At 35.6% G+C, this 12,024-nt stretch overlaps 1 protein-coding gene across 1 annotated transcript; it reads right to left on the bottom strand.

The window, feature by feature from the left end:
• Positions 1-8,999: 8,999 nt before the first annotated feature.
• LOC111403202 lies at positions 9,000-9,785 on the bottom strand. Its single transcript, XM_023031611.1, has one exon. It carries the CDS (start codon positions 9,675-9,677, stop codon positions 9,105-9,107), a length of 573 nt encoding a protein of 190 aa, XP_022887379.1. The 5' UTR covers positions 9,678-9,785; the 3' UTR covers positions 9,000-9,104.
• Positions 9,786-12,024: the final 2,239 nt, after the last annotated feature.

The raw sequence follows: 12,024 nt of genomic DNA, 5'->3' as shown, positions 1-12,024 counted from the left end.
GGAAGCCACCTCCTAGCTTTGACTAAGCCAATTCAGGCTCTCACACGTGTTTGGCCATTATACAAGTGTCCTCTACTTGTTGGTGCACCACAAATCTTAACATTAATGTGAAATTAAATGATGGGTATAATTAACTTGTGTGTCATGTTTGTCTCACCGAAACTTCAAGATTTTTTTCCTTTTTACCCCTTGTATCGAGGCTTGGTTTCACGGGGTGCCTTTCTTCTTAGCACGGAAAGGGATATCGTACGGCAGTAGTCTGCTCAACTAGATTACATTCCGCCTTTTCTCGATCGCGTCGGAACGAAAGAAAATTTAATTACAATTTTGTAGAAAACTCACAACAGAGAATTTGAATGCATTGAAAGTAAATTCAATATTGATTGATGAAAACTAAACATCACAATTGACGAAAGTAGAAAATTACAATTGTTGGTGCAGGGAGCGGACACCAATGAGCATGAAAGATTTTTGAATGACTAATACCCCCTATAATAGCATTCTGAACAAAAACCTAAGTGACAGGAGTAGACGTTTAAAAGACGAGGAATCATACTAAATGTTTACTAATATTAGAGCTATTTTCCAATTGAAATAACTATTATAATGAAAAGAAAATTACAACTCAAACTTGAACTAATATTTACAATATGCGGTCGAAGTTGGGTAAACTGCGGCTGCGATTGTGTCAAGGGGCTAAGTAAAGCTGCGGTTCTTGACATTCTCCCCCATTTGTTTTGACGACGTCCTTGGTGCCATAAATGTATTATATGCTTCAATTAATGGTTTGAAAGCTCCAAGGTCCTTTTCTCTTTCTCAAGTATTCTCCTCGCTGCTGCATCCAATCCATTTGACCAAGTACTCTTGATAATCTTTTCTAGAAGCTCGAGTGATTCGATTGTCAAGAATAACTTCAGCAACCTTCTTTTCAGCTTTCTTCAGTTCAAACACAGGTCGCTTCGACTCATTTCTAGACGCGTCCTCCTTATCTGCAAAGTATGGCTTCAGCACACTAACATGAAGGACCTTGTGGATTTTACACCATGAAGGGAGTTCAACTCTGTATGCAACTCTTCCAATCCTCTTCAAGATGGGTAATGGTCCAATATATTTTGGCGCTAATCTTGAGTCCTTCCCTCTTGTCAATTTGTACACATTTCTGTTGGGAAGCTTAATCATTACCACATCTCCAACATTGAATTCAAGGAAACAACGCTTTAAATCTGTAGACTTTTTGTACCCTTTTTGAGTTTTCTCCAAGATAACTCCGAGCAATTTCAATATTTCATTTCCATTCCTGAGAAAAGTTCTTTGTTTGAGGAGATTTGGTACTTTGTTCGATATCCACTGTATGAGGTAGTAGCAGTTGTTGGCCACTAACAATCTCAAAAGGACTCTTATTGGTGGAAGAGCTCTTTTGGTATTGAAGCAAATATGAGTCGCATCCAAAAGTTTCACCCAATTTTTTCTGCGAAGTAGAGATAAAGTGTCGAAGATATTCTTCTAGCATGGAATTAAAGCACTTCGTCTATCCATCAGATTGTGGGTGAAAACTAAAACTCATGCTCAAAGTTGAACCAAGAAGTTTCAACAACTCAGTCCAAAATATGCCAGTAAAACGAGGATGTCGATCACTTACGATGTCCTTAGGCAGTCCATAGTATTTGACAATATGTTTGAAGAAGACTTAAGCTATCTCTTCTGCGGATACATACTTAGGCGCTGCAATGAAAGCCGCGTATTTTAATAGACGATCCACCACGACGATGATAGTGCCAAAATCCTCAACTTTTGGCAACCCAATAATGTAGTTCATCAATACACTTTCGAATGGCCGGGTTGGGACGGAAAGGGGCTCCAGCAAGCCCCTTTTTTCTGATGATCTGCCTTATCTTGCTGATAAGTAAGACAGGTTTTTACATAGGTTGCAATTTCATCCCGCATTGACCAGTAGTATGCACGTTGCAGTAGTGCACAAGTGTGTTCCTCTCTGGGATGCGCTGCCCAAATGTGTCGTAGCATTCTGTAATTAGTGATTTCCTCAAATCTCCGCCCTTAGGAACATATAGGCGGTCTCCCTTTGTCTTCACTAGTTTCCCATCGAGTCAGAACTATCGAGTTTTACCGTGCTTGATGAGGTCGACCAAATACTGAGTAACCGGGTCCTTCTCCATAAGTGCCCGAATTTGGTCTCTTGTGTTCGTGGTGACAACGCTCCCTGAAAGAGCAGTCACGGAGCAAATGGCAGCCAAATCGGCCCGTCGACTAAGAGCATCAGCAACATGATTACTAGATCCGGGACGATACTCTAACATAAAATTGAACTCTGAAAGAAATTCTTGCCAACGAGCCTGCTTGCTCGATAGCTTTGGTTGGAACATGAAGTGACTAACCGCAGTGTTATCTGTCTTCACAATAAATGGAGACCCAAGCAAATTGTGACGTCATCATCTGAGAAAATGGACTACTGCCAACAATTCCTTTTCATGCATCGAGTAACGACATTTTGTTTGGTTTAACTTCTGGCTCTCATATGCTACCGAATATCCTTCTTGCATAAGGACTCCACCAAGTGCAAAATCTGAAGTATCTGTATGAATTTCAAATGATTTAGTCATATCCGGTAAAGCTAAAACTGGGTTCGTCCACATGAATTCTTCAACTTTTAGAAAGCAGTTTGACATTGGGACAACCAATCCCAATCATCATCCTTCTTTGTCAATTCGATAAGTGGCAGTGCAATTTCTGAATAGCCTTTCACAAATCTTCGATAGTAATTGCATAACCCAAGAAATGAACGTACATCATGTATGATTTTTGTTGGTTGCCAATCTTTAATAGTTGTAACCTTCTTCGAATCCGTACGAATTTTACCTTGTTCAATGATGTGACCCAAGAAACTGATAGATGTCTGAGCAAATGAGCATTTAGACGGTTTGGCATAGAGTTCATTTTCCCGTAGTCGATTAAAAACTTGTCTCACGTGTTGGCCATGTTCTCCAATGTCTCACTGTAGATTACTGTGTCGTCCAAGTATACCATGAAAAAATCATCTAAGAACTCGTGAAGTACCTGATTAATCATAGTACAAAATGTTGTTGGAGCGTTTGTCAAACAAAAATGCATCACTTTAAATTCAAAGGCTCCATATCTGATTATCACCATAGTCTTTGCTTCATCTCCCTCATTGATCCGAACTTGCTAGTATCCAGACCTAAGATCAATTTTTGTGTAATACTTTGCCCATCTCAGTCGATCGAAGCAATCCGCAACCAGTGGGATAGGATAGCTATTCTTCACAGTGACCTTGTTTAAGGCTCGATAGTCACAACACATTCTAAGAGAACCATTGGCCTTTTTTTAAAAACAACACAGGAGCTCCGTATGGTGACTTCGCAGGCACAATGATTCCACTCTCTAACATTTCTCCCAGTTGCTTCCTAAGCTCTTCAAGCTTAGGCTGAGACATACGGTATGGTGCCCTGACGGGAGGTTTAGCACCTAAAATGAGTTCAATTTCATGATCAATCGTCCTTCTTGGTGGTAATTTATTTGGTAATTCGTCCAGCATGATATTTTCAAATTCCCGAATAAGCCTTTTAACAGGTTTTGGAATAAGACCAGTCACCTCTTCGATCTCTTCTAATCGAAGAGTGCATAAAAATGAAGGTTCATTTATCTTGAAACCCTTACTGAATTGCTTGGCCGAGATACTCTTTTCGCCTATCCTCCCAACTTGTGTAGGGATGACACACGACTTATTACCCATCCTCCCAACTTGTGTAGGGATGACACATGACTTATTACCCATCATTATTAATGAATCAGAATACTTCATCACTGCTGTCTGAGTATATCGAAGAAATTCCAATCCTAGAATAAACTTGAAACCATCCATCTGAACAGCAGATAAATTTGTCCTTTCCTCGAAGGGACTCGCTTTGATTAACACTGATTTCGCTACTCCAGCTATTGGTTGAGCAGCGGAGTTGATTGCTTTGACCTTCCCACTACCCTTTTCCAGAACAAGTCCAAGTCGCTCTACTTCGGTACATGCAAGGTAATTGTGGGTAACACCAGTATCCACCATAGCTTGGATAGGCTTTCCGTTGATCTTCACATCAATGTACATTAAGCCTTTGGCCCTACAAATTTGAGCATTCGCTTCTTCCATCCTTGCCTCTTTCAAGGGGACATCATCCTTTTCAGCAACCCGATGCGACAGTGTGTTGCATCGATATGAGAATGCCCCAACTACGTCTCTATCCTCTTTGGAATCGGCCTCACCATGACAACTAGCCTGTGGGGCCCCTTGCTTTGAACTTGACCCGCCACTTACTAGCTGACAATATACATTCACCATCCGTTTCTGAGAACACTCTGACATCTAATGAGGTCCTTCGCATAAAAAGCACATCAATTTGGGAGTGGCATTAGTTCGGCCCTTCGTTATGTTTCTTTGTTCCAGTTGTTACTGTTGTTGCCGTTATAATTTCCTTGACGACTATTATGATAATTTCCCTGAAAGACACGGGTGCTTTGATAGGCTCCTCCCTTATTCTGAGAGTAACACTCTCCCCCATTCCCCATTTGGGTTCGAGTTGGGTCTGTAAGGTCTTTTACCACCTCCAATTGCTTGATTACTCCCCGAAGGTCGATCTTTTCTAGATTCCATTTGGTAGTCGCTCAAACATTCGGCGACTCCCATGGCCATCCTCAAATCAGTAACCTTCTGTCTCTGAAGTTCCGTGCGTGTCCATGGTTTCAACCCTTCCATAAAGGTGAAGAGTTTATCCTTTTTCGACATATCTCAAATATTCAGCATATGCCCTAAAAATGATTTCACATACTCTCTGATAGAGCTGTATGTTTCAGGTCTCAAAGTGCTCGTCGAGCCTGATACTCGACATTTTTTGGGAAAAACTACGATCTGATCGCTTCCTTGAGAAGATCCTAAGAATCTATTCGAACCCTGTTGGCTTGAATGTCAGCATATTTGGTTCGCCACCATAGTTTTGCATCTTTACCCAGATACATGGTAGCTGTGGTTACCTTTCTAGCTTCGTCTTCGATCGAAGCTGCGATAAAGTACTATTCCATGTCAAACAAGAATTTTTCGACTTCTTTTGCATCATATGCCCCTCCATAGGTACACGGTTTAGGAATTTTAAGTCTAGGAGCATACTCAGGTATGAGAGCTTTCCCATTGCCCACCGCACGTTAGAGTACTCGTAATTGAGCTCTCAACGCTTCCATTTCATCCTGCAGATCAGGAATGATTGCAGCAGCTTCAGTCATTGCTGCGCAAGCCCTTTGGCTTTCATCCAGTTGGATGTGTAATTCACAAATGTAGGATTCTGCCATCTCGACTTTTTCCTCGAGACCGTCAACGGCATAGCACAACCTAGTAGTTGTCTCATCAAGAGCATCCACACGCTGTTTAGTAGTACTCTTCTCTTGAGACTCTCTCACCTCAGTGGTGTGGGATGTAATTGGATCCATAGCTTTCTTATCGAGGGTCGTGATACCAACTTTCATGGGGTGTCTTTCTTCTTGGCACAGAAAGGGACACCGTGTGGCAGTAGTCTACTCCGCCAGACTATCTTCTGCCTCTTCTCGATCGTGTTGGGACGAAAAAAATTTGATTACAATTTTGTAAAAAGTGTACAACAGAGAATTTGAATGCATTGAAAGTAAATTGAACATTACAATTGACGAAAGCAGAAAATTACAATTGCTAGTGCAGAGGGTGGACACCAGTGAGTTTGAAAGATTTTTGAATGAGTAATACCCCCTATAATAGCATTCTGAACAGAAACTTAAGTGACAGGAGTAGACGTTTAAATGACGAGAAATCATACTAAACGTTTACTAATATCAGAGCAATTTTTCAACTGAAGTAACTTATAATGAAAAGAAAATCACAACTCAAACTTGTACTAATATTTATAATGTGCGGTCAAAGTTGGGCAAACTGCGGCTGCGATTGTGTCAAGGAGCTAAGTAAAGCTGCGGTCCTTAACACTTGGGCAAGTCAATGTGTGCAATCTGATAACCATGGTTTCTGATGAGTGGGATTAATTTTGACTCCAATGAGTCCACTCACGTTACGTGTAAGACTCCTACACATTTGGATAAAATGATTAGAAACACTTAACTTTCGCCAATGGTGGGGGAGATGGTTGCATGTGCTCCGACTATAAAAAGCCAAATACATATACATTTGAGTGTAGAATAAATGGAAGACGTGAGTCACAAGTATGAGTGTAGAACGAATCGTAGAATGAGGCATAACACAATTCATAGATTTTTTATTTTTATTTTTTCATTCACAATACAAAAAGAAAAGCTGCTTTAGATGGTTAAAGCTCGTTTTTTCAAGTCAGTGTATATTGTGTTACATTGATTTATTAATTGGACTTATTTGAATATTTCATAACTGATTATCTGAATTCAAGTTAATATCGGATTCTCAATCCCATTATGGGTGGATTTTTTTATTTTATTTTATTTTTATTTCTTTTTTCACGATTTCAACATCATCTTATTTAAGTGTATATATAAGAACCTAGAAAATCAAACAAGAAGTTTTCAAGAATTTTTTTTTTTTTTTTTTAAACTTCTTGAAAGCTAAGTCTTGTTGGTTCATGTGTATTCAAGACATTTTTATCCACGTATTTCAGAATCTCACTAATATATTCATTTATATATATCCTAATATATTTATAGTTTGAATAATTTATAAACACTTTCCAAACTTTTGAAAGAAAATAAAAGGCCAAATATTTTAAATTATAAGATTTTGAAAGTGCATTTGAGTTTTTTCAGAAACATATTGGGTCCATATTCTCAAACTGCTTGGTAATGAAATTTCTTTAAACCAAAACGGGCCGTGTACCCACTTTTTAATGTAATGCTATCTTGGCTATGTTTGGGTCATGTAACGAGTTTGTATACTTTCTATAAATATTATATTTATTTTTATTTATATATACATTTTGAGAAATACTTAAATATTACTTACTTATCAGCATTCATTTTTATCTTTAAAACTTCTATTATTTTTCACCACTTATAAGACGTCAACCGATTATAGTTATCTTAATAAAAAAATAATAATAATAATAAAAAAGATCGATTACTAAACCATTAAACCGACCCATTTAATTGTGAATCAAAAAATCATGTCCAATTTTCCGAATTCATAAGCTGCTGCTGCTTCTTTTTAACGAAAAATTATTGTAAAAATTACATTCACCCAGACATTTCAATTTCACAATTCAAAAATAGGATTTAAAAGTTTTTTTTACTAAAAAATCAAATTATAATTAATTACTTAATAATTTTATACTTTAATATTAATAATATATAATCAAATAAATTTACAAACCCCAAATCATGGACTTTGTTTGGTGTACATAATTTTTTGTACATCAAGGTGTCTCATACTCACATGAGATGCTGCAGCTTGAATATTTTATTCGAGTTGGCCCGCCTTATGTGAGTGTGTGGATACTTTAATGCATAAGTAGTGTTATTCCTAAATTATTTCCATCTTTTTACTCCTTCCTTCTTTCTCTATTCTATCCCCCCTCCTCCTGCCAAAACCACCAAGTGGCGCCTCTCTCTTTGATGAAATCACGATGCGTGGAGAGAGGGAGCAGCATTGTGAGCTGTGCTCATTGTTGCGATGCACCGTGGACAACGATGAGAGGAAAAAACATGGTAGCGAGGCTACAGTGGATCTGGTCGACGAAAGATGGGACAGCACGCGATGGTTTTTGAGGGTGTTTCTTCCTTCCCTGATCTGCTGTTTAGCCGAAGTTTTTTCTTATGTTTTTAACCAGTCATTCTTCATCAATCTACAATTTCAAAATGCATTTCTACAATAAAATTGAATTCAAACAAGCTCTTAATAATAGTTTACCTCATTATCTCCATTAAAGATCATCACTGCCACAACATAACAATAATCAATATCAACTATATTTTGGGTAAAGCAAGTAATTTTGGCATATTAATTATTAGTTTTAAAATAAATCAAACAAACATGAATTTATATTTATTTTGAATTAGTAAAACTAAAACTAAAAAATTTATTATTATTATATTTTATAGTTTACGTGCGTATTTATTCGATTTGATATCAATTCAGTCTCGAGTGGCATTCGATTTGATGTTCCATCTCTAATGTGGACTATTTGACCTTTTTTTCATTTATGAGCCATGCTCAGATTCATTTTTAAAACATAGCTTTATTAGGTTAGCCTTGCCCTGTTTAGCCTCCATTTTTTAAAATGAAAAATGAGTGATTTAAAAAGAAATTTTTTTCATTTGCGTAAAATATTATTTTATAAAAAATTATATGATTAAAAATAAAAAAAATAAAATTTAATGAAAGACCAAATGGAGCAAATCTTTACTGAATATGATCTTTTGATCAAATGAAAAAAATATTTTTTCTCATTTTTTTTTTTTTGGTTTTTGAGATGAATGTTTTTACATCTTGAATGAAAAAACAAAATTAATTATCCCATTAAATTAAATTTTATTTTTTAACTTTTTATTTTCAATCGCACAATCTTTCATAAAATAATATTAAATTTTAACCATAATCTTCACTTTCTTTTTCAAACACTTACTTTAAAAAAATAAATAAATACTATTTCAACCATTTTGATTTGATAAATTGGGTTGGAGGGCTGGCAGGGACGGAGGCTTAGATTTTCATTTACGAGAAAATAGTCCAATAGAAAAAGTAAAAGATTATAAATCACAATTATCAAAAGAAAGATAAAAGTCGATTAATGATCGCTAATCATACTGTTTTACACAAAATTTTTATTTTTTTATTATAACCTTAAATCGTTTTATTAAAACCAAGCTCACAATTTTGTCAGATTTTTTTTTTTTAATATTCAACAGTGACTAAATTATTATTTCAGATTTTTTGGGTAACACAATTTTTTTTTTTCAAATTAGTATATCTTATCCAAGTCTAGATAATCTCAAAACCTATAATAATTCTGCTTCGCCTTGAAAAGTAAAAAAATAAAAAATAAAAAATAAAAATAAAAATGTAAAACCTTTACAATATTCTTTGCCTAGAACTGTGCTGGTAATGATGTTTCGGGTCTACATGCAAAATCATTTGACCCGAAACCCATATCCGAATAATCGAACAACCCGTCCATGGCTACATAGTCGCTGTTGTTGCCGTTATAGTTCTCCGTATCAACAAATCCAAACTCGAACGAGTCAAAACTCGGTATTTCACCATCGAGCCAAGAGAACTCGCTACTGAGTTCGGACGAGTCAGACTCGACTCGGACTAACTCGTTCCTTTGCTCATTCTCAACCTCATTCGGAGATTCAGACGATGGTGGAAGCCCAAGCTCGTAGTCAGAAGCTTCAAACAAGTAGCCAAGCTCGGGCTGAGACTCGCCAGAATCTGACGTCAGATCCACGACTTCCTCCACCTCCGATGAAGATTTTATCTCTTTCTCAAAGCTCTTCATAAACGAGTCCAGATCTTGACTCGTCGGACAAAAATCCGTCTCGTCGTCCAAACTTCCCAGCAGATCCTCCGTCAGTCTCTTGACCTCTGGAAAGTCGATTTCTGATTCAAACTCCTCCGATTCCTCTCGCAATCTCTTCTTATTGTTCAACTCTTCCATTGCAACAGATTTACAAAACCTTTCTTCAAATCAAATCACACAAGGTGTAAGAACAACTGAACTTTTCCGTCAATAATTATAGGGAGAAAAATGTGATGATGGACGGAGAGAGAAATGGGAGGGAATATATAGGGAGAGAAAAAGGCAATGGAGGGAAAAAGAGTGGGGTATGATGTGACGTGTTGGGGCCATCCCATCACGGACGTCTCGACCACTGTGTTTAGGTTTCCATTGACGTGTTTCCTTTTGGAATTTTCTATTCGGTTCTTAACTGGATTTAAATTTCGATTTGGAATCCGGTACAGGGACGTGGGGACCACGTGGCATAGTCAGTCACGACCGGCTCTTTCTCTCTCTACTTTTCTATCTATTAGGTTGGATTTGGATTTAGTATTTGTTTACAAATAAACCACTGCCGACGGCACCGTTGAGGACGAATTCTATTTCTAGGGCGAATTTATGACCGTTTCTATTAAAAAATACATAAATATTTATAATAGAAAATACTGACCATTTTTATTAAAAATTTTCATAAATACAAGTAGAAAATACTATACAAAAAGAAACTAATTTATTTTTATCAAATTCGTGGATAAATACTCGTCCAATATTGCATAAAATCGTTCTTGATTCTTTATTTTCAAAAAATTATGATACAAACAATGTCAGATCCAGAATTGAACTAAAAAAAATAAAAAAATTAGCCGAAATAATATATAAAAACAATTATACTAAATTTTATAAAAAAAAAATTACATAAAAAATTTAGCACGCTTTAGTTCAATCTTCCCTATATCTGCCATTGGGTACAAATTAGGAAGAAATTATAGTCTGTGCAGACGAAGAATATTATGAGTAAGATAATTGAAATTCATATAACTTTTGAATTCAAAAAGTATTTTAAACTCAAATATATAATTTTAATTTATTTACTTTTGTTTCTATCGACAAAACACACATCTTTTGGCTAGAGCAATAAGTTATTTGTCTGTAAATACAGAAAATTATTCACAGAAACCTACATTTTCTGTCATTATTGTATTAAAAATCAATGAAAAATTGCCCAATTTTCTTCTGTAAAAATTATTTCAAACTTTTTCTGTATCCATAGCATAAATGTCCAACTTCCCGAATCCAAGACGGAGAAGAAAACATTAATCTAAGAGGATACAATTTATTGAAATAAATTTAAGAGGGTGTTTGAGAAACATTTTATGTAAATATGTATTTTTAAATAGTAAATTGATGGAAAATGTGTGGTTGAAAAATAAGATAAAGTTTTTGATTTACTTATAATATAATTTTAATAAAAAATGTGTGATTGAACAAAAAAGAGAAAAAAAATACATTTTGAAAAAAATAGATATTAAATAGGGCCTAAATAGCAAGTGAAAACAAAAATTTTAAAGGACAGTGAAGGAACTTCCCAACTACTGCATTTAGATTAAGGTTGTCTTGTCCTAGAATAGATTCTAATAATCCGCCTGCTCATCAAGTCTAACGAGACATTGGTTACATAAATTAAATGAAATAATAAAATACGATTAAATAATTTATTTTATTTGTACCACAGTTGTTAGTTTTATAAATGCACAAACAAAAGTTGTACTATGATAAGTATCCGACTACTCCAGGACAGCTTAGGGGTGTTCTCTTTGTGTTTCAGTTTTGTGTTTTGAAAAGTTTTACACTGAAAACGCCCAAAACGACAAAAAAGTCGTTTTGTATTTTCTTCACAAATTTTTTTTTCGTTTTCGAAAATTCATTTTCGAAAACGGGAAAGAGAATACGTTTTCACCGTTTTGAAAAATCGAAAACAGAAAGCGGCCCGAAAACGGTAAAGAGAACAGGGCCTTAGATGTTGGTTCCTAAGAGACGAAACAATTAGTCAAATCACTTGATTATGACTCGAATAAATACGAACAAAATGTTTAATATATATCATCATACAATTATAAATTATTTACAAGAAATTTAATTCTCAATCAAATGTAGCTCCTATCCTAGCCATATTTTTTTTAAACTCAATTTTTTTTTTTAAATTTCGTTATCAAACACACATTCTTGGCATGTAAATTAAAAATATTTATTTATTTTTTAACTACATATTCTCTAAAAATTATTATTATAAAATTCATTTCTGTGAAAAATGGGACTCTATGTTCAACCAATGTTTACAAACGATTTATCATATATCAAATTATATTTTACTATAATTTCAATCAATTATATGAGTTTTGCTAGTAGGCTCGAGATTTTCAGGGGGACGACCCTCGCCCATAGGGGATATGTGTCCCCCTAGAAATCCCGGGCCTATGCGGCTCGAGATAAGAGGCATTAGCCCAAT

This window comes from Olea europaea, chromosome 11 (assembly GCF_002742605.1).
Source record: "Olea europaea var. sylvestris chromosome 11, O_europaea_v1, whole genome shotgun sequence".
Lineage (NCBI taxonomy): Eukaryota > Viridiplantae > Streptophyta > Magnoliopsida > Lamiales > Oleaceae > Olea > Olea europaea.
Note: the sequence above shows the minus strand (reverse complement) of the source record. Positions and strands in the feature narration are given on the sequence as shown.